The sequence below is a fragment of the Aethalodelphis obliquidens genome, unplaced genomic scaffold (assembly GCF_003676395.1).
Source record: "Aethalodelphis obliquidens isolate GAN/ISIS:26980383/991018 unplaced genomic scaffold, ASM367639v1 scaffold3, whole genome shotgun sequence".
NCBI lineage: Eukaryota > Metazoa > Chordata > Mammalia > Artiodactyla > Delphinidae > Aethalodelphis > Aethalodelphis obliquidens.
The window spans coordinates 48,975,973-48,999,746 of NW_020837947.1; the positions used below are offsets into that span (position 1 = coordinate 48,975,973).

General features: G+C 39.2%; 1 protein-coding gene across 5 annotated transcripts in view; it reads right to left on the minus strand.

The window, feature by feature from the left end:
* FIG4 (FIG4 phosphoinositide 5-phosphatase) overlaps nt 1-23,774 on the minus strand; it is a 129,307-nt gene that overhangs the window by 70,796 nt on the left and 34,737 nt on the right. For all 5 annotated transcript variants that reach the window (XM_027088788.1, XM_027088764.1, XM_027088770.1 and 2 more), the window contains exons 5-12: nt 23,159-23,209; nt 17,999-18,147; nt 14,919-15,047; nt 12,537-12,637; nt 11,124-11,286; nt 10,582-10,679; nt 1,940-2,073; nt 569-685 (exon numbers count right to left, since the gene is read on the minus strand). In XM_027088788.1, the coding sequence (XP_026944589.1) occupies nt 569-685; nt 1,940-2,073; nt 10,582-10,679; nt 11,124-11,286; nt 12,537-12,637; nt 14,919-15,047; nt 17,999-18,147; nt 23,159-23,209 (942 nt within the window). The remainder of the gene's footprint in view (nt 1-568; nt 686-1,939; nt 2,074-10,581; nt 10,680-11,123; nt 11,287-12,536; nt 12,638-14,918; nt 15,048-17,998; nt 18,148-23,158; nt 23,210-23,774) is intronic.

A 23,774-nucleotide genomic window follows, 5' to 3' on the forward strand; every position in this document is an offset into this window, starting at 1 on the left:
TTGTTTTTGCTTTGTGTGTGTGTGTGTGTGTGTGTGTGTGTACCATTATAGTTAACTTTACTAACTGAAAATAAAATACTGGAAATATATAATATTGGTCCCTTAAAAGATAAATAAAGCACATTTGCTTGATCTGAAGGTGCTCACAAAGTAGTAATGAGGAAAGACTTGTGAGCAACTAACTATAATACAATGATACATTTTCATTAAAATGTTAGGTTAAATACTAACGTATACACTGGTTTATTAGAAAATTTTTCCTGCTCCTATTTAATACTGAAGAATAGAATTCATTACAGAAAATTTTACTTTACAGAAATATTTTATGTAATGTTTATTCTAAGAAGCAAGAGATTCCATGGCTTCCATCTCAGGGTATATACCCGCAGAGGAAACTGCATGCCATCGTGAACATTCATTCCACAGTCACATGGGCTGCGTGTCTTGTCTCCCCAAAGGAATAAAGTCATCCATCTTCCAAGGAGTCAAACTGCTCATATTTAGAATATTTTTTATCTGTAAGAGCAAAATTCTTGATTTCTTTTAGGTTTTAAAACACCATACATACTTTTCATCTGGCCGCAAAATGCTACAGTATGCATCAGGGCGGTTTACAAAGAAGCCTGTTTTCTTCACCACACTTTCTGCAATCACGTTCAGGCGATCCAGAACATTACACAGCTTGCTGAGGGCAAGGAGGAAGAATGAGAGAAGTGAGAACAGCCCACGTCTTAATACATATTTATTCTCACATCTAAAGCAAAGTCTGCAGTAATGATACTCAGGGATTTAATTTTTAAAATCTCTGGTTTGTACTCAACAGGAACAGTGTAAGAATTAATTTCTAGAATGCAATGTGTACTCAATAACTAGCAAGATTTGGCACAAGGAGACATGAAGGGCCTGTAACTCGATAGCAACTATTGGCAAGCCTTAAACTCGGCACATGACATCCCCCTGCAAGAGCTCTTCCCAAAGCCTTTCGCTCCCCAAGGGTGCAGTCAGTTAAATATGGATTCATGAAATGTGAAGAGCACAATGCACAGTGCAGTGGAAGGAGAAGAAAACACTGGAAGATAAATCACTACTAATGGCACCAACCTGCAACCAGGCTTGTACTATGGGAAAGTGTGTGTGTGTGTGTGTGTGTGTGTGTGTGTGTGTGCGCACATGTACATGTATCTAACTACATAAAATGATTCAGAAAAAAGTACAATGAGTCAAGTGCAAAACAATACAGTGACATTTAAAAATAACGGAGACCTCAATATGAACCTAATGTTTGTATGACCCCTAGTAAATGAATGCAAGTTCCTTGGATGAGATGAGTTTTGAATCAGATCTTGACAGAGAGGTGGGAAAGCAGCCAGTGGAGGGCAGGGGGAAACAACAGGAACAAAGGTTCCAGAATTGGACCTTGGCTGCTGCACTGGGGACAGAACAGGAAGGTTAGCTTTTCAGGAACAGAACAGCCCCGGGAATAAAGAAGAAGTTATGCATTCTGGAACCAACCAGGTGATGGGGCTTTAACATTACACTAAGGGGTTTGGATTTACTATAAACAGTCAAGAGTTAGTACTGGTTCATCCATGCGTGAGATAATCTGAAAGTGGTGTCTGAGAAAGTGATTAAACAGGGAGAAAGAATGAAATAGAAAAAAGTGAAGCTAATGCCTTTAAGGAAAAGCAGCAGGGTAAAGATGTTCTGAGGTTACTAGATACTTCAAAGAGAATTTCTAAATGGTAAAAATGGTGGGCAAAAAGAATTTGGTCAACTAATTTAAGCCCTCAAATTATACACCAGCAGTTAAACAGCCCCTCAAGCCGGTTCACAAAGGAAATGAAAAAAGTAACATTCACTTTACCAGAGAGATCAGCTTCCTGCTACTTTACATCACAAGAAGAGGAAAATATAACCAGACGTATGAGCATCTGCTCACCTTTTGGTGTACTTGGCCATATCCCAAGGAATATAAATAATCGTGTGCTCGGGAGGCAAAAACTGGTTGAGGTAGGTCACAGCAGCTACGAGTTCTTCACTCAAAATTCTCTCATGCTTTCTTTTCTCTCGTTCCTTTACCAAAAATTAAACATTTTCAGTGTTCTAACTACCTTAAATCAGAGGAACAGACTTTTAACATAACTTTGCCACTAAGACAAAAAGCTGCAGTGCTAAATACACAAAAACGAAACCTACCTACGCAAATTAAGATAATGCAAAGAAATAAATGCACCACTGAACTACAGTCAACAGACGATGAGCATTAAAGACTCAGGGAGATCCGATTTCTTCCTCATAACCTCCTACAGTCCCAAGAAGCCCAGCTCACCCTGCACAGGCCTGTCCTACACACTCCACACTCCACTTTGGCAAAGGAGAACTTCCTAAGGACCAGAAGAAAGGAACCTCCAACCCCAGCCAGCTAAGGACCAGAGAGAAATCAACTGGGCCTAGATGGCTAATCCCCAAACTGGCAGAGCGGAGAATGCTTTCGCAGGCTTCATAGGCTTTTTTTTTTTTTTTTTTTTTTGGCTGTGTTGGGTCTTCGTGGCTGTGCGCGGGCGTTCTCTAGTTGCGGCGAGCGGGGGCTACTCTTCACTGTGGTGCGTGGGCTTCCCATTGCGGTGGCTTCTCTTGTTGCGGAGCACGGGCTCTAGGCACGTGGGCTTCAGCAGTTGCAGCACATGGGCTCAGTAGTTGTGGCTCACGGGTTCTAGAGCACAGGCTCAGTAATTGTGACGCGGGCTTAGTTGCTCCACGGCATGTGGGATCTTCCCGGACCAGGGCTTGAACCTGTGTCTCCTGCACTGGCAAGCGGATTCTTAACCACTGGGCCACCAGGGAAATCCCGTTCATAGGCTTTTAAACTTGACTCTCATAAAATCCCCGTGAGGTAGCCAAGGCAGCCATGTCTTCCCCTTTTACACTGTGGCTGGATGAACTGACGCTGAGAGGCGTTCATGGGACTAAACCTGACTGTCCACCTCCTTGCCTGCTGTAGCTCCTTAGATATCATACTGCCTCCCATTCAAGAGGAGCTGGTGCATAGTGTCCAGCTTTGTGGTTGGAGTGCTGGCTCTGCCTCTTACCAGCCACATGGCCTTGAGCAAGGTTCTCAACTTTCCTTGGCCTCCATTTCTTCGTCTGTAAAATGGGTAACAGAAGTATCTCACTTAAAGGATTAATGTGAGGTTTAAGTGAGACGAAACATGATAGTTTCTTATCAGAGCATATGACACATGGTAAGGATTAATAAAAATTAACTTTATTGTTATCCTGATCAGGACTTCACATAGAAACAAACAAAAAACAATTCAGCAATATGGATACAGCACTGAGGTACTATTGCTGGCATCAAAATAGGTCTACACTGTTTTCAACCATGGTGATTACTTTTCAACTGTCATGAATTTAATTAGATAATCACTGAGGAAACAGTGATTTTGCACAGCTGTATGTATGGAGGAATTAGTTAAGAATTGATTAAGAACAGCATTAAATCAGTTTGGGATGAACAAATATTTAGCTTATTTTTACATCTGAGAAAATTAAATTGTATACCTGTAATTTTCTCAAAAGCACTTTAAGCCAGTTAGAGAAACAAAAAGTTTTTGAATTTCTTATATCAAATCTGACATTTAATGAGACAGAGAGATAAGGTTATTTCATCAACTTTCAATCATGTCTATGTAAAGAATCTGCTTTATGCATAGTCTGCCCACAGTGGATTAGCTAGTGGATTGTTTCATCGACCTTCTTTGGTCACAGACCCCTTTAACAACCAGATGAAAACTTCACATATGCAAGTGATTGTTTCAAAGGGTTCAGAGACACCCCCCCACAATGGCCGTCCATGGACCCCGGATTAAAGTCCTCTGATGTACAATGACATCAGATCCCTGGTTGGCTTCCTACTGATCCCCAGTAGAAGCAATGACAGTATAAGGATTGCTCCAAAATGTCTGACAAGCAGTGTCTCAAACCTCCACATGGTGGAGTGGAGGGAGGGCAGGAGATAGTGCACAACACAGGGCAAAAGAGAAATCAAGAAATGTATTCCACTTTAGACACTTCATACGGAGGCAGAATAAAGAGTGAATATCCGTTGATATCATGCTACACACACACGCACACATACACACATTCTTTGACAAGTTAATGAGGAGTTCTAAGTGAACTGAATAAACATCTTCTTTTATCCTATGAATAAGATAACTAATGACAAAAACATTTTTTTCTATTCTACAAAACAGCAACTTAATCTCCAAACAATTTTCTAGTTATTGCCAGGATTTTTATGGCAATGAAACAATAAACAAGGACAATTTTAAAATCCACTGACTGCCCTTTAAATATTAAGAAATAAATGTTCATTTGAGAAAGCTGGGCAGGAACACTTTACAACCACACGTATCTGATATTATATTTTGAACCTGCATATTTAATAGAGAAATACATTATTTCAAACATCATAAACTGAATTTCCACTTAACCATAGCTTTTAACCACACTATAAGGACTCTAAAATATGAAGAAAATGCACTAATTAAGGTCGATGTTTATGTTCTAGCGATAACCTTGTAATTTAGTGCTTCAGCAATAATTTATTTCTATACTAACAATCTCTTATGGCTTATAGCTTACTAGAAAAGTGTTCATGAGGGTTCTTATTACTAGAGTTTTCCTTTTTGAATTTTTTGATTATATCTCTTATAGCTGCTGTTCAATATCAGGCTGAGGCTGTGGACCATCCACCTATTGCCGTATGTTATTCTGAGTTGATGGGGGAGAGATGTGAAAATGAAACTTCTGAACTGATGTGAACCAAAGTCTAAAAAATGATGTATTTAATACCTGAATGATTTATTTTACAAAGTCAATCCCTCATAGGATGCAATAATTTCATAAAGCAAAGAGCAACAAAGGAAGAAATAAAGCTTCCTGCCTCACTGTCCCCAGCCCCTCCTCCCCACTCCCCTCCTCCGGAGCCACACGCTCACAGGCACACACACACGCCCTGCTCCTCTGAACCCTCGCACTTGGTTCTACGGTCTTTTCCCCGCAACTGGATCTCGGTCTGTGCCCCCCTCCTGGGCGGCTCCCAGTACCTGTTCCTCCTCCACTCTAGCTAAGCCATCCTTCCCACCCTCACATCTCAGATCAAGTCATCACCACAGGTAACTCCTCTGCCTTCAACATTTCTTATCCAGAACCTCTTTTATTTTCAGATGGCTTGTTTTAAACACCCCACCTCACCAGGACCCCAGTCCACCGACAGCACTGCTTTCTTCATCACCCTCTCCAACACTCACCCTCCTCCAGCTCAGGTTTCATGGTCTGCTTCAATTAGACTTCCGCCAACATCCAAAACTCCTATTATCTGTCTTTCTACATCACGCCTGCCTGGCAGAACTGAACGAACCCAATTATCTACTTCCTCTGTGCTCACAGCCATACACAAGCCCTGCCAGGAAAAGTCAGGCAATAGCAGAATTTAAGAAATCTTGGGGGACTTCCCTCGTGGCGCAGTGGTTAAGAATCTGCCTGCCAATGCAGAGGACACGGGTTCGATCCCTGGTCCTGGAAGATCCCACATGCCGCGGAGCAATTAAGCCCATGCACCACAACTGCTGAGCCTGCGCTCTAGAGCCCGCGAGCCGCAACTACTGAGCCCGTGTGCTGCAACTACTGAAGCCCACGCACCTGGAGCCCATGCTCCGCAACAAGAGAAGCCACTGCAATGAGAAGCCCTCGCACCACAATGAAGAGTAGCCCCTACTCACTGCAATTAGAGAAAGCCCACGTGCAGCAACAAAGACCCAACGCAGCCAAAAATAAATTAATTAAAAAAAAAGAGAAAGAAATCCTGATCACCAACCTGAAATTAGCCCTTAGCATTTCCTGGAGGTCTCTGGTCAATCCACCCTCGCACATACATGAAGGCTGTGAAACTTCCACCACCCTCAAACCTCTGCTCTGAGCAGGTGACCGTCCCTCTTACCTTAAGGAGAAGTTAAAGATATCAGGAAGGAGCATGTACACGTACACAACACACACACACACACACACACACACACACACACACACACGTACCCTTACTATTCTGTCCTCCCATTAAAATAATTCCTCCCTCCATGTTTCAGATTTCCTCCTTTCTGAAGCACATGATGCCCCTGATCGTCCTTTCTCTCTCCTGTGTTTTATACGTCTCAAGGATCCCAAATGGATCCTTCCCACAGGCTTTTAAACACAGCATTATGCTCTCTTAAAAAAAAACAAAACAAAAAAACAACATACTGATGAAAACACCAACTCTTCTTCATTTCTCATTAGGTACTTCATTTCCCCAGGACGAGGGAAGTCCTCCTACAGCTCAGTCCACTTCAGTCAGTGCTCTCCGTGTTGGTAACACAAGGAGCATATTTCCTGTTTTCATCTTACTTGACCTGTCAGCAGCCTTTGCCACTGTTGACTGCTTCCTTCCTTCCTCATGAAACACGCTTTCTCTTAGCTGTCATAACATGGCACTCACCTGGTTTTCCTCCTACTTTTCTGTCTGTTCTCTCCCAGGCTCCTTTACAGACTCTGCCTGCTCTAACTGGACATTAAGAGCTGGGGGGTCCTCAAGACAAGACTGGAGGCTCTTCCCTCTTCCCACTCTGAACTCTCTAAATGGGCATCACCTCCATGCCCATGTCTTCAAATATCGCTGGGGCACACATGAGCCACAAAATCACACCTCAGCCCAGACCTCTCTCCTGAGCTTCTATCTCACACACTGGCCACTCACTTGCCAGCTCCTCTGACAGGACTCAATCCATCTCAAACCTCAGCACATCCAAACCGTACTCACCATCTTCCCTCACAGACTGAGTCCACGGTCCCTGGCTCAGTGAATGGCATCACCATCCATCCACCTGATACTCGCCAGAAACCTAGGAATCAAGCCTGACATCTCCCTCTCCCTCATATCAGACCCAGCTCATCACTGAGCCTACTGCCTGTGTCCACTTCTCTCCACCTCTACCACACCACCCGAGTTTAGGCCAGTTACCCTTTTCTGGATAATTCTAACAGCCACCTATGTTGTCTTCCAACATAGACTTTAGCCTTGTACCAATCCATTCATTCTCTAGATTGAGGTCAGGACAATCTTTTCAAAACAGAAATCTGATCACCATCCTCTCAGCCATACAAAACCTTCCATGGTTTTGGAAAGTCAGGATAAAGACCAGACTCATTAACACACCTTACAAGGCTCTGCATGTCTGGCATAACTCCCTCATCCTCTGGGACCCAGCAAGACAAGCCTTTTCTTCCTTAAATCCACCAAATCCCCTCCTGTCTCAGGGCCTTTGTACCTGCTGTTTTCTTTCTTCTTGGCCTTGTTAATGCCTCTTCGTTCAGGCTGAGCTGACTCATCGCTTCCTCAGGGAAGACTTCCTTCCCCTTATAAGCTCTCATAGCATCGTAACCCAGTGTCGGTACCTCTGCATCACTTCACCATCTCCTCTGTTAGACTGGTAGCCCTGGGAAGGCAGCCACTGCTTCTATGATTGCCCTGGCACAAAGGAAACCTTCAGAACTGCTTGTCAAATGGTGGACTAAATGGACATAGGATTACTTGGTTTTTAATTAAATTGAATTATACTTACTAACCAACTTCTCAGAATAATCTCAGATACTACTAGTTTGTCGGCCAACTGCCACAAACATAATATAACAAAACCCTTGCTTTTCATACACTCAGAGTTTTCCTGGCCACAGAATGAGATTCTTCCATTTCACTTCATTGCAACAGAAACAGCTATGATTTGTTTTTAAAATATAGAATTCAGTATTATTTTATTATTGGTTTCTGATTTTTGTTAACATCTTTACTGGAGTATAATTGCTTTACAATGGTGTGTTAGTTTCTGCTTTATAACGAAGTGATCAGCTATACGTATACTTACATACCCATATCTCCTCCCTCTTGCGTCGTCTCCCTCTCACCCTCCCTATCCCACCCCTCTAGGTGGACACAAAGCATGAAGCCAATCTCCCTGTGCTATGCAGCTGCTTCCCACTAGCTATCTATTTTACATTTGGTACTGTATGTATGTCCATGCCACTCTCTCACTTCGTCCCAGCTTATCCTTCCCCCTCCCTGTGTCCTCAAGTCCATTCTCTACGTCTGTGTTTTTATTCCTGTCCTGCCCCTAGGTTTTTCAGGACCATTTTTTTTTTTGGTTCCATGTATATGTGTTAGCATATAGTATTATGTTTTTCCTTTTCTGACTTACTTCACTCTGTATGACAGTCTCTAGGTCCATCCACCTCACTACAAATAACTCAATTTCATTTCTTTTATGGCTGAGTAATATTCCATTGTATATATGTGCCACATCTTCTTTATCCATTCATCTGTTGATGGACACTTAGGGTGCTTCCATGTCCTGTCTACTGTAAACAGAGCTGCAATGAACATTGTGGTACATGACTGTGAATTATGGTTTTCTCAGGGTATATGCCCAGTAGTAGGATTGCTGGGTCGTATGGTAGTTCTATTTTTGGTTTTTTAAGGAACCTCCATACTGTTCTCCATAGTGGCTGTATCAATTTACATTCCCACCAACAGCACAAGAGAGTTCCCTTTTCTCCACACCCTCTCCAGCATTTATTGTTTGTAGATTTTTTTGATGATGGCCATTCTGACTGGTGTGAGGTGATACTTCATTGTAGTTTTGATTTGCATTTCTCTAATGATTAGTGATGTTCAGCCATTCTTCCATGTGTTTGTTGGCAATCTGTATGTCTTCTCTGGAGAAATGTCTATTTAGGTCTTCTGCCCATTTTTGGATTGGGTTGTTTGTTTTTTTGATATTGAGCTACATGAGCTGCTTGTAAATTTTAGAGATTAATTCTTTGTCAGTTGCTTCATTTGCAAATATTTTCTCCCATTCTGAGGGTGGTCTTTTCATCTTGTTTATGGTGTCCTTTGCTGTGCAAAAGCTTTTAAGTTTCATTAGGTCCCATTTGTTTATTTTTGCTTTTATTTCCATTTCTCTAGGAGGTGGGTCAAAAAGGATCTTGCTGTGATTTATGTCATAGAGTGTACATGCCTATGTTTTCCTCTCAGAGTTTGATAGTGTCTGGCCTTACATTTAGGACTTTAATCCATTTTGAGTTTATTTTTGTGTATGGTGTTAGGAAGTGTTCTAATTTCATTCTTTTACATGTAGCTGTCCAGTTTTCCCAGCACCACTTATTGAAGAGGCTGTCTTTACTCCATTGTATACTCTTGCCTCCTTTATCAAAGATAAGGTGACCACATGTGCATGGGTTTATCTCTGGGCTTTCTATCCTGTTCCATTGATCTATATTTCTGTTTTTGTGCCAGTACCATACTGTCTTGATGACTGTAGTTTTGTAGTATAGTCTGAACTCTGGGAGCCTGATTCCTCCAGCTCCGTTTTTCCTTCTCAAGATTGCTTTGGCTGTTTGGGGTCTTTTGTGTTTCCATACAAATTGTGAATTTTTTTGTTCTAGCTCTGTGAAAAATGCCATTGGTAGTTTGCACTGAATCTGTAGATTGCTTTGGGTAGTATAGTCATTTTCACAATGTTGATTCTTCCAATCCAAGAACATGGTATCTCTCCATCTGTTTGTATCATCTTTAATTTCTTTCATCAGTGTCTTATAGTTTTCTGCATATAGGTTTCTTGTCTCCTTAGGTAGGTTTATTCTTAGGTATTTTATTCTTTTTGTTGCAATGGTAAATGGGAGTGTTCGCTTAATTTCTCTTTCAGATTTTTCATCATTAGTGTATAAGAATGCAAGAGATTTCTGTGCATTAATTTTGTAACCTGCTACATTACCAAGTTCATTGATTAGCTCTAGTAGTTTTCTGGTAGCATCTTTAGGATTCTCTGTGTATAGTATCATGTCATCTGCAAACAGTGACAGATTTACTTCTTCTTTTCCGATTTGGATGCCTTTTATTTCTTCTTATCTAGTCGCCCTACCCTCTACCCCAGCCTTTGACCTGACTGCCTACTCATATACACAAGATACGTTGACCAGTGTACTCTGACAAGGGAGCACAGAATTATGAAGCCAGGCCACCACTCTGTCCACCCTATCCTTGAGCTACAACCACACCCAATTTCTGAATCTAGTCTTTAGATCCCACTACTACATATTATCTTGCCCAGCAGATCTTGTGGATGGTCAACGAAGTGGTTGTATCAAGGCTAGGCTGTGGCTGTTTGACCTCCATGCTTCCTTCTCCAAGCTGTCCTAGAAGCTGAGGCAGAATTTCACCTGCACCTAGTTCACCCCAGAAAATCAGGAGACTGACACACTCATTGCTCTCTTCCCAAGGGAACACACCACGGATTCTCCCACATACCCAGGGAAGAGGCCACATGGAATCAGAGGCCAAAGGACAGAGGCTCAGACAGTTCAGACACCGTGAGCCATCATAGCATGATAAATCCACAAGTCTCTCCTCTAGGGAGAGGTAAAGCAGGCTTGTTAAACCCCTCCATGTTGTCCAGTGTAACTGAATTTCATAACCAAACAGATAGCACGTCATACCTTCACTAAATTTAAGATGATGATGGGGGAGCCAAACCTCTGAAGCATCTGGTCAAAGTGAAGAGCAGCCACATGGGCAAATGGATCTGCCTGATCCACTGGGGGGACAAAAAAAATGAGTAAGTACCAGAATGAAAACTGGTAAAGAAAGAATAAAAGAAGTACAGTGTTTTGTTTTGCATTATAATGTTTAAAGAAATGCAATTCAACTAATCTTCTGGTAGTTTCATGTCTCAAATTCCTCTCGAGCTTATCAATCATTCTTCATGTATTTATTGAATTTGAATGATTCTTACATTTCTGAATATAAATAATTACATTTATATTTTATAATATAAATAATTTACTAGTGGCCAAAATTAAAAATACATATATAAATGTTATTGCATAAAAATATTAGTAGTCCTTCTTCTAAATGATCTACTCTTCAGTACTAAAACTTCATTAAAACCCAAGCATTTATGAGATTTCTGTGATAGTAGTTCACTACCTCTAAATGTGGGTAAAGAAGAGTTACTATTAAAAAAGACTGTTCCACGCACATGTAATAGGTGGCTTAGGCATCATAGTTGAAATGTCCTGAGACCAGTATAAGGGAACTGATCCTCTAACTTGCACATAAGAAGAATAACTTCCTGCAGTAAAAGACATGACAGAAGCATCGCAGAGTATTTGTTCCGTTTCCACTTCATTTGCAACATCACCCTGGAAAGAAAGGTGCATTTAAAAATATTTTATATCCTTAGAATTTTTTAATGGAAAAAATTTCAAGTACACAATGAAAATATAATTCCTAGTCTTAGAATGTTTTAAAAGAGGTAAATGTTGATCAACATTCAATGTGCATATTAAAAAAAGGAAAATCATTAAAATGCAATAAAGGAAGCAATTAAAAATAGCAGAGAATAGACAAGGGAAAAATCAAGTTAAGTAGCTAATACAAGTACTAGATAGAGAACAGCTTGAGTGATATAAATGGCAGAGAAGGAAACCAAAAAAAACCAATCACATGAAATTATACAGGAGGTTAGGAAGACCAGTGAAATATAAGAATTCAATTCTGAAGACCAAGGAGGAATAAAAGGACAAAAGAAAGAGATTCCAATAAAAGATGCCTGACGGAGAGAAAAAAAAAAATCTTGAGATAGCTTTACCTATAAAAGTATATGATGATATGACAAAGAATAATTTTAGAGGCATTAATAATGTACCTGTTTAATTACCCTTGAAATATTCAGAAGTAAAAAATAGAGTTGCAAAATTCTGCTTTTTTCTTAAAGCACCAGTTATAACTATGTTCACTGCTGATATAACTTTAAGAACAAATGTTGCTATTTTAAGGCAGGATCAAAACCCAATGTCTTGCTCAATCTGTCTACTCAATCACACATCTGCCTAAGATTCAAGTTGTCTGTTGCAAAGAGAGATGGAACACTCAAAGGACATTACATGACTGAAGGCAGGACAGAAAAATTTGTTGTTATTTTCTAGGGATGAGTAGAGAAGGAGTCTGTCTTGAGCCAAACGAAAGCAGAGGGAAGGGGGTAAAGGGTTTCCCATGCCTTGCTCTACTCAGTCTTCTTATCAAGGATGCATTTCCAATGAGTGCTCCCCTCCATTTATTCCTTGGGTGGAGGTGCTTTGCTATTTTAGTCTCTCCACTAAATATGTACTACATTTTTTCATATATTACAGAAATGACTCATCCTCCAAAACATTAGACATTTCATAACCCCCTAAGGTATTGCATAACTCTAAGACAGTTGATTTTTCAGAGTATCTGTACATTAGTCATATTTCTCACAAGTTTCCGATACTCTAGAGAATTCATTATTCTCTTGATAATGTCCCAAACTAAGAAATTCCACTTTCTAAAATTCCACTTTGCTTCACCTGCCAGCAAAGCTGATGTAAAAAGTTCAATCTCCAGCAGTGTTGTTGTTTTCCCATCTTACCTCACAGTTTGCACCTCTCTTGAGAAAACGGGTCCCAGCGAACTTACTGGATCTTCTAGCTATTAGAGTGACATACACAGGTCGTCCATAGATCAACAGCTCTTGGAAATCAAGTTAAAGCTGTTTAGCATTCATGACTGTCACACCAAACCAAGAGAATCATTACACCCAATATACTTTGTCCAGTAGGTTAAAGAACACCAAAAAGCTCCACCCAAGAATGGAACAACATTGGGTCTAACTGTTCTTTCCAATTATGCAGGTATTAAGGCAAAAACGAACTTCACTAAGGAGTGGTTTCCATGAACTTCAGAGGAAATGGTAACCAGATGTAGGGTTATCGGCCAAGGGAAGACCTGTGGTCCCTCCTTATAGCCAAGTATGGATGTAAACAGGTACAACTAAACCTTCCTTAGTCTTCAGAGACCATATACCTGTCAAAGTGAGCAAATGTCACTTAACAGGGTGTTTGAATTATGAAGCAATAGATAACTCTGAGGGAATGGAGTTAGTATAATACAGTGAGAGTACCCAAATTTGTCACCTAACTGCAAAATTGAACACTGGGAACTGTTTAATCAAAATAACGTTTATTAATTATGTCACCTTATTTAACTTTCTGAGCCTCCATTTCATCTTCTGTAAAACGGTATAAGTACTAAAAAACATAACCAATTTTATTAGGTGGTTGGGAAGACTAGGTTAGGTAATGTGTGTAATGGTTACTACTGCCTGGCCTATAGCAAACGTTCAGTAAATAGCAATGACTTTTATCTCATGTAGACTTCCAGAATTCATTAAATGCTTGATAACTGGGAGCCTGGAGTCAACATTTCAACGAACGAGCTTTAAAATTATAATCTATGGTGCTATTCACTACTTAAAAAAAACCCATTTATTGTACTTATGCCAGGCCCTGAGTTAGCTCTTGAGAAATACAAAACAGTTTAGAATTACCTTTTAGAAACTGTCTTTAGCAACTGTAGCACATTCCTTTTAGTGTCCTTGGTGGTGCAAACTGTGTGCTTTTACAGGTTGATTTTACTTTTGGAAGCAGAAAGAGTATTTCAGAGCCAAATCTCATTATTCAGTGAATGATCAATCAGATAGTACCACTCATTGGTTGAAAATGATTACAAAGTAATGAGCCATTTCAAGTGTAGCACACAAATCTCACTCATCTTCATTCCCAAAGTCCTCTGCGTCTTCACCCAGCCTCTCCTTGCCCTCGTTTGCCACCAAGAAGGCAGCACAGGTCCTCTTCAAGGCTCATCTCTCCAGCTCTACCCCCTGACTCCACTCCTCCCAAAAGGTCTGATGCAAGAAAGCATAATATTGGTTCATCACATTCACCCACTTAATGGTCTCAAAACAACCACTCCTTTAAAGTTTTCACTCTAGGTTTTTAAAAAACCTAGAACACAAGGAAGAATGTCAACTAGAAAGCAGGCTAGGCGCACAAATGCCCTACATGATCTCAAAAGGGGACAGGAAAAACCAAACCACCACTCCTAGAAAGAAGACACTGCCTTCCTAAACCTCATAACGTAATAGCACACGTTGAGAGGTTTCAACATAGCGAAATTAAATAAAAGGACAAAAGGTATTTATAAAATTGAACTCATCAGCTTAATCCAAGGCTCAACCTATGTCTATTTAATCTATTATGCCCTAATCCAGACCTTCATTACATTATGCCTGAACCACTGCAATCTTTTCCTAACAAGTGTCCCTTGTTCTAGTCTCATTTTACTTAATCCACCTTGAAAATAGCTATCCACTCAAGCTTCCTAAGTACTAATTTGTATGTTACCCTCCTGAAAAAAAATTTTCAAAAGCTCTAGCGCCAAACCCAAAGTCCTTGGTCCGACCACCAAAGCAATCTGGCGACTGGCAGTCTGACTCCCCCTAAACGATCTCCTTCCCACTACACTGTACCTCCCAGGGGTTTTATCGATATATACAAGCCACAAGTACACTCCCATGAACTTTTCCATCTCTACATTCATGGTGCTTCCCCAATCCACAATCTCATTGCCAAGGCCTGCCTTTTGACTGAGGCCAGGCCAAGTTCAACTCTTCCTGTGAGCCTGCCCCATCCTCCCCGCCTGTCAGGGATTCTGCTCCTTCTCTTCGGTAAGAATGATACTTACTACCTGTATCACTTCCTATGCACATAGGTTTTCTTCCTTGTTATTTGTCTGTATACATAGTAGATCTGCATTCCTGTTTGTATTTCAACTACGTGGAATGCATAGGTAATTATAATCTATCTGTTGGATGCACAGACAATTGTAATCTTATAATTCATACATAGCTTTCTATAAATCGGTACAGCGTAAGTTTAATAATATGTATCTTAATTTTTTTAAAAAAGGATACTTGACTGCCCACAGAACCCATGAATAATATACAGCAGCCAGTCACGATGGACAGTATTTTTAATTATATCCAGAAGTTCGCCGTTCCACACGTACTTCATATAAGGCTCACTACAGATCCCAAATACACCTGAAAAATAAGAGTTGGTATCAGAAAGATAAGGAAATTGGTTGACATTCGTTTTTAAGTTCTTAAACTTTTGTTTTTAATTTCAAAATGCCTGATCAATATCATTGCTGTTTTCAGTAGATATAACTCATCTCGTTGCCCAGAACACTGTGCTGATTCTGTACAAAGTTAAAGAAAACACACATTTTCTGATCTGTGAGTTTTTAACCTAAGAGAGAAGAAAACAGCTGGGAAATTAAGGAGAGGTGTACAAATACATGAATAAGGCCAAGAGACAGCAAGGACTGCAGCTGGGAGCATGGCTCTGGTGTCAGAGTGCCTGGGTCCAAATCCGAGCTCTGCCTCATCAGCAGGGTGACAGGTGTGACCAAGAGGGTTACTTACTCCCAGTGCCCCTGTTTCCTCATTTGTGCCTGTATCCTGGGATTGTTATAAAGATAAGTTGATAATGTACATAAAGTGCTCAGAACAAGTCTGGTGTCTTACTGATACTTCCATAAGTGGTAGTTGTTATCATATCAAGCTTTTTCTATACAACAAAACTAATTTCATCAAGCATGACTTCAGGATATCCAAATAAATTTATTAAACATCAATGAGTTTTACAAAACTTATATAAAGTACAAAATAAAACAAGTATATTTAAAAGATAATGGCTTAAAAGATCGTTAACAGTTCTGGATAGAGGCAGTCAATACTCTTCTCAAAACATGTATGTTAAGAGTGTTCATATACTATGACAAACACTTTGGTTTTATTCATAAAAACTAAGCCTTCTCTACCTCTTCAATGACATTACACTGAGCATGAATAATGGATTGGAGTCCTGTCTTTGCCACTTACCAGCTCTGTGACCTTTGGCAAGTTACGTAACATCTCAGAACCTCAATTTTCTAAACTGTGAAATGATGGTAGTACTCACCGCAGAGATATTATTCAGATTAAAAAAATAATATATGCAAAGTGACTAACTTGCTGCCTGACACATTAGAGATTTTTAAAAAATGTATTATTTTCCTTTTCTACCTACCCCGATACCTATTACCCTCACCCTCTCTTTCCTATCAGTTTCCCCCTGTGTAGTAGGAGAATAATGCATCCCTCCCCTACAGAAAAGATGTCTATGTCCTAATCACCAGAACCTGTGAATATGTTATGTTACAATGGCAAGAAGGAATTAAAGTTGCAGATGGAATTAAGGTTGTTAATCAGATGACCTTAAGATGGGGAGACTATTCTGGATTGTCCAAGTGGGCCCAATGTAATCACAGGTCATTATAAGTGAAAGGGGGAAACAGGAGTGTGTCAGAGTGATGTAATGTGGGAAAACCCTCGGCCGGCCATTGCTGGCTTTGAAGATGAAAGGGGCAAGAAAATGGATTTTTCCCTAGGGTCTCAAGAAAGGAACGCAGCCTTGCTGACACTCTAACTTTAGTCCACTGAGACCTCCTTTGGACTTCTGACTCCCATAAGATAATAAATTTGTATAGTTTTAAGTCACTGAGTTTGTGGTAATTTCTTATAGCAGCTATAAAAACCTAATACACAGTTATTCATATCTATTAAGTAGAACTGCTTGACAGATAGTAAAAAATTAAGTAGCTTTCAGAGGCTTAATTCAGATCCCAGAACAGATATTCAAATTCAGATGTGAGATGAGACATAGTGCAAATTTGGTAATACTTTTAGCTTTTCTATTACTAAGTATGATATTTAGAAGAAATGATGTGACAAATATTCAGGCACACATTATTTTACCCTCCACCTGTCTCTAGGGGTACAGGTTACAATCCAGATGTCTGAACCATGGCAAATTTACGTGATCTAGATGTTTTGGGGTAGGGAGGGTGCACTGGGTTTGGCCTTAGCTCAAGAGATATTCAATCTAATAAACTAACAAGAGTCAAGGCAATAACAGAGACGGCATTCAGTCTAAGTAACAGTCTAAGTCTTCTTAGAGTGGACCAGAACCTTTGGCAAAATGCTAACAGAGTACAGCCTCTTTCTGTGTGTCCTGTAAGGACAAACCTTCTGGAACTTACATTCTACCTCTGCACTCACATCTCCATCACTATATAGAAGGCGCACTGAGGAAGGCACCCAAAGACACTACTAACTTTTTATGTTTCCATAGTAAGCCCAATTCAGTTAAACTGTCTTAAGTTTGAAGCAATTCCTTCACAACATTAACTCTAGCAATGTCTCTGGCTTTAGATTTCTAGACCAACCCCCAAATCCAGGGATAAAGGTACCAATACTATTCTGTGACTGGTTAGTCCCAGATGTCCAGGGCCACTCTAGACTAGTCACACACACGTCCTGCAGTAATCCCACAATGGTCTTGACAGAAGCAGGGCTTGTGAGGGACCAGAGGGGCAAGTTGAGACCAATCAAAGTCAGAACAGCCTCTGACCTATTGCAATGGTTCCTCTAGACACTGGCCTTGCGATCTTAATCTCTAGGCCTCATTTTCCTACTTAGCCTTTATTTCTTTCAAAGTAGCATTATACCTACTGAGCAGAGTTTTTATGAGGATTAGAGATATGACATATAAATGTCTAGGATACAATAGGCAAGCCATGGTAACTGTTTTCTAAAACTCAACCCATACACAATTGGTCTCTATGAAGAAAAATAAGGTGGTGATGTGTAGTCTCCAATATTTAAAAAGAAAATTCTCCATTCAAGGACTAAACTGAATGTATTCCATAAAAGGTGCATGAAATTTTGCTAGAAAACATCAGTATACAATTTTCTGGCTTGCCCACAAATGAAATTCATTGGGTGATGCATGATCTCTATAAAAATGAATTGGTCAAGTTCCTATACCTGAAACAACCTGATATAAGGACAAAGAGCAAAGAGGAAAGGAGAAATGTGAGTGAATTTAATGAGATGCCGTTTCATAGATGCCACATTAACATATATTGGATGTGCTGAAAACCACCTACCGCTTCCACCCTGTGTAATTAATCCTTCATCTTCAAAGATGTCAAAACTCTCCTGGCGAGTCTGGGTCGTTTCTGATTTTAACATCTCCAGGGGCATACGCAATACAGTGAGATTATATTGAAGTGAGTGGGACAAATCATAGCTGTAACTGAGAAAAGAACTGAAACTTAATAAGAATTAGAAAAGCAAAACATATTTCATAGTCTTGGCTCCCAGAAGGAATTAAAACCTATGAACTAAATTACTTAGCACCTGTTAGTTTCCTTGGAAGCAATGCTGTACAAATAAGCACATTAAAACACAGTAAACCATGAATATAACTGGAAATTAAAAAATCACTGCATGACTTAGGCATTTGCATAACTAGAAATATACAATACAATGTGAGTAACCTACATTAATTGATTTGCAGTGTGCATTTTTTGCTTCACGCTGAAATTAATCTAACTTCAGGGCCTTGTACAAAGGGGTCACACTCTCATATATCTGAATGGAGTACTAAAAATGTTACAATATCCACTGCAACAGTACTGTACTCTAGTTTACCTATGAATGAAAAGAATTCTATTAATTATTACTGGTGGTACAATAACTGACTTAGTAATAAAACAAGAATAAGCAAATAACACAAGCCATCACGGTAAAATATGTTTGAAAAGCATAACAGTCATGCAAAAAATTGTAACAGTCTGTGCAAACAAAATTTGCACAAAATTAACAATTTTTATAAGTATCTCTAGCTATATATTTTTAGCACAGAATTTCAGACAGTATCTAGAATTCTTTAGGTTTACACAAATTTGAAAGTATTTTAGTCATATTTTAAGATGGTTACAATTTTGTCTGGAGACTCACATACATATTTTAATTATTTCTTCCTCAATTTATTAATTATCAAATTATTGATTTACTATTTATTTGTTTGAAATTGATTTATTTCATCTGTGAAATTAAGTTTTACCACATTTGCTCGATAGAGCCATTAGCTTTACTAGCATCTAATCTCACAGGGGTAAAATCTGTATTAAAAAGTTGGTTTTGGGGTTTCCCTGGTGGTGCAGTGGTCGAGAGTCTGCCTGCCAATGCAGGGGACACGGGTTCGAGCCCTGGTCTGGGAGGATCCCACATGCCACGGAGCAACTAGGCCCATGAGCCACAACTACTGAGCCTGCGCGTCTGGAGCTTGTGCTCCACAAGAGAGGCCCGCGCACCGCGATGAAGGGTGGCCCCTGCTCGCCACAACTAGAGAAAGCCCACGCACAGAAACGAAGACCTAACACAGCCAAAAATAAATAAATTAATTAATTAAATAAAAAAAAAAGTTGGTTTTTCAATCGCATTTACAAGAGCATAAAAAATGCTTAGGAATAAATTTAACGAAGGAGATAAGAGATCTGTACACTAAAAATTATAAGACATGGATGAAAAAAATAAGACACAAATAAATGGAAAGATATCCAGTGTTCATGGAACAGAAGAATTAACATTGTTTAAATGTCCATACTACCCAAAGGCATCTATAGATTCAATACAATCCCTATCAAAATGCCAATGACATTTTCCACAGGAATAGAAGAAAAACAATTCTAAAATTTGTATGGAATTACAAGACTCCTAATAGCCAAAGCAATCTTAAGAAAGAAGGACAAAGCTGGAGGCATCAAACTTCCTGATTTCAAACCTTACTGCCAAGCTATAGCATTCAAAACAGTGTGTTACTGGCATAAAAAAGACACCTAGACCAATGGAATAGAGAGCCCAGAAATAAACCCACTCCTATATATAGTCAACTAATATTTGACAAGGGAGCCAAAAAGACTAATGGAGAAACGATAGTCTCTTCAATAAATGGTGCTGGGAAAACTGGACAACCATCAGCAGAAGAATGAAATTGGACCCCTGTATTACACCACTCACAAAAAATTAACTCAAAATGGATTAAAGCCTTAAATGTAAGACCCAAAACTATAAAACTATTAAAAGAAAACATAGGAGAAAATTTCCTTGACACTGTTCTTGACAAAGATGTTTTTTGGATATGACACCAAAAGAGCAAGCAACAAAAGCAAAAATAAACAAACTAAAAAGCTTCAAACTAAAAAGCTTCTGCACAGAAAGAGAGTCAGCAAAATAAAAAGGCAACTTATGGAAGAAAATATTTGCAAACCATCTAACTATTAAGGGGTTAATAGCCAAGATACATAAGGAACTCATACAACTCAACAGCAAACATACAAATAATCCAATTTTAAAATGGGCAAAAGACTTGAATAGACATTTTTCCAAAGAAGACATACAAATGGCCAACAAGTGCATGAAAAGTTGCTCAACATCACAGTAGAGAAATGCAAATCAAAACCACAATGAGATATTACCTCATACCTATTAGAATGGCTATTATAAAACAAACAAAGAAACAGTAAGGGTTGGCAAGGATGTAGAGAAAAGAGAACCTTTTGCACTGCTGGTGGGAATGTAAATTGGTGCAGCCACTATGGAAAACAGAATGAAGGTTCCTCAAAAAATTAAAAATAGGGCTTCCCTGGTGGCTCAGTGGTTGGGAATCCGCCTGCAAATGCCGGGACATGGGTTCAAGCCCTGGTCCAGGAAGATCCCATATGCTGCGGAGCAACTAAGCCCGTGTGCCACAACTACTGAGCCTGCGCTCTAGAGCCCGTGAGCCACAACTGCTGAGCCCCATGCCACAACTACTGAAGCCTGCACGCCTAGAGCCCGTGCTCTGGAACAAGAGAAGCCACTGCAATGCGAAGCCCACGCACCACAACGAAGAGTAGCCCCCGCTCGCGGCAACCAGAGAAAAGGCCGCGCACAGCAACGAAGACCCAACGCAGCCAAAATCAATAAATAAATAAAATTAAATAAATTTTTGAAAAATTAAAAATAAACTACCATATGATCCAGCAATCCCATTTCTGGGTATATATCCAAAGGAAATGAGATCACTATCTCAAAGAGGTATCTGCTCCCCCACGCCCACTGCAGAATTAATGACAACAGCCAAGACACAGAACAACCTGAGTCCATTAACAGATAAATGGATAAAGAAAATGTGGCATATATAAATAATGGGGTATCATTTGGCCATAAAAAAGGAAATCTTGCCTTTTGCAACAACATGGATGGACCTCGAGGGCATTATGCTGAGTGAAATAAGTTAGACAAACAAAGACAAAGACTATGTTCTCACTTACATGTGGAATCTTAAAAAGCTGAACTTATAGAACGAGAGAGTAGAATAGTAGTTGCCAGTGGCAGGGGGAGGAATGGAGAAATGTTGGTCAAAGGGTACAAACTCTTAGCCATAAGATAAATAAGATCTGGATATCTAATGTACAGAGCATGGTAACTATAATTAACAATACTGAATTATATACTTGAAATTTGTTAAGGGAGCAAATCTTAAATGTTATCACTACACGCGCACACACACACACACACACATACACACAATCACAACTGTGTGATGGGATGAAGGTGTAAACTAACCTTATTGTGGTAATCATTTGCAATATATACATGTATCTATACATGTATCAATCATCACATTGTACAACTTAAACTTACATATGTCAGTAATATCTCAATAAAGCTGGGGGGTGGAGAGAAGTTGGGCTTTTACTTTTTTTTTTTTTTTTTTTTGCAGTACGCGGGCCTCTCACTGCTGTGGCCTCTCCTGTTCCGGAGCACAGGCTCTGGACGCACAGGCTCAGCGGCCATGGCTCACGGACCCAGTCGCTCCGCGGCATGTGGGATCTTCCCGGTCCGGGGCACGAACCCGTGTCCCCTGCATCGGCAGGCAGACTCTCAACCACTGCGCCACCAGGGAAGCCCTGGGCTTTTACTTTTAAAATCAATTCTTCCTGCTTTATTCTAGCTGAATCATAACAATGCAGTATAATCTTTCCAGAAGTCTTTAACCTCATATTTTTACTTATGGAATGACTTGTTCAGAACTCAGTATGGGGATGCAGACGAAGCTGAAAATGGTGAATCAGGAGAAGACCATTTCTAACAGTACCACTGAGCTTCAGTAATAACTCACAGAGACTATAAACATAATTAAGCAATAAAGGCTGAAAAGCAAATGATGGAAACAAATACAATGGAAATATACTTTCAATAAACATTGGTGGAAGCAAAAATTATTTCTTTAGGAGCCCTTCACTATACTATTGCTAAATTAATTAACTGTCTTCGGTTTCACATGAAGACATAATCCACTCTACACAGTAGACAAGTTTTTCTTTATTTCATAAAGAAATGGTTAACTATATTAACAGTTTAAAAATAAATTTAAAATAATGCAAAGTACCCCAAAAGTATGTAACACCAATAGCTACAACACTCTGGGTCCTCTTCTAGTCCCATGACTCAAGTCCTTATTGCTATATGCTATTTTATGTTCTACTTTTGAGTTTGGACATTATAGCTGAAAGAAAGTTATTTGGCTACATGGAAAATTCTATTTACCTGGCCTACATATTGGTCACATCATCAGTGGTATAATATTTTATCATGATGCTCTGCTATACTTTGCTTGCTTATTTTTCAATTATCGATATTTGGGTTGTCCCTGTGTTTGCTGGTTTGCTTGTTTGGGCCATGATAAATAGAGAAGCTATTAATGTCCCTTTACAAATAAGGATTAATATTTTATCTCCTGATTTATTACCTTCAGGCATATTTTCATATATACTTAATGCTACGTTCCTCTCCAGGAAAGTTAGTAATTTACAATGCCAGTACGGTATGTTGGTATTTCAACAGTTCTTCTTATTTTGAATTTATTTTTACCTAATTTTGCTAGATTGTTAAATTGAAAACTGTGAAACTGTTACAACTCTGTATATAGACTGAACGCAGATTTCATTTTTGTAGTTCAAAACTAAAAGATATTTCCTTAAAATTCTAATAAAGATGATTTTTATAGTGAGTATAATTACAATTTATCCATTCAAATTTTCAAATATCAGATTTTTAAAAGGAGGAAATACTTGTATTTGTACTATTTTAGATGAAAAACTTTGGCTATTTTAAAAAAAAGAATAACTGAAGTACTACTGATTCTGTTTTTACCCTATGGAAAATTATATAAACATTTAAGAGAATGATAAGAGCAAAATTCAGCTCAAACATACCTAAAGTAAAAATTGCTGGACAGGTCCACATTTTGAAATATTCGTAGATACCTGAAAAAAAATGATGACTATAGTTAACAACCTGATGACTATAGTTACCACTGCTATATGATATACATGAAAGTTAAGAGAGTAGATACTGAGTCCTCATAACAAGGAAAGAAATTTTCTTCTTTTTTTTCTTTTTCTTTTTATTGTATCTATATGAGATGACAGATGCTAACTAAACCTACTGCAGTAATCATTTCACAATATATTATATCTAAGTCAAACCATTATGCTGAACACCTTAAACTAACACAGTGATGTATGTCAATTTTATCTCAATAGAACTGGGGAAAAAAATGACCAAAAAACCCCAAAGCATATTGCATTCACACAACACCATTATTTGTTCATAGCTTAACATATACATATATATATACATTTATATTTGTAAATACACTCATTGAAACTGAGAAATTCAATCCATAACTGGAGAAGAGATTTCAACTGGAGCAATTTCTAAGTATCCTGATCATCACTTGAGACCCTTAACTTTAGTTTGACCGCTTCCTCATCACTGATTATGCCAGAGAGGGAAAGTCATGCCCTTACATACATAGGGCGCTTAGAC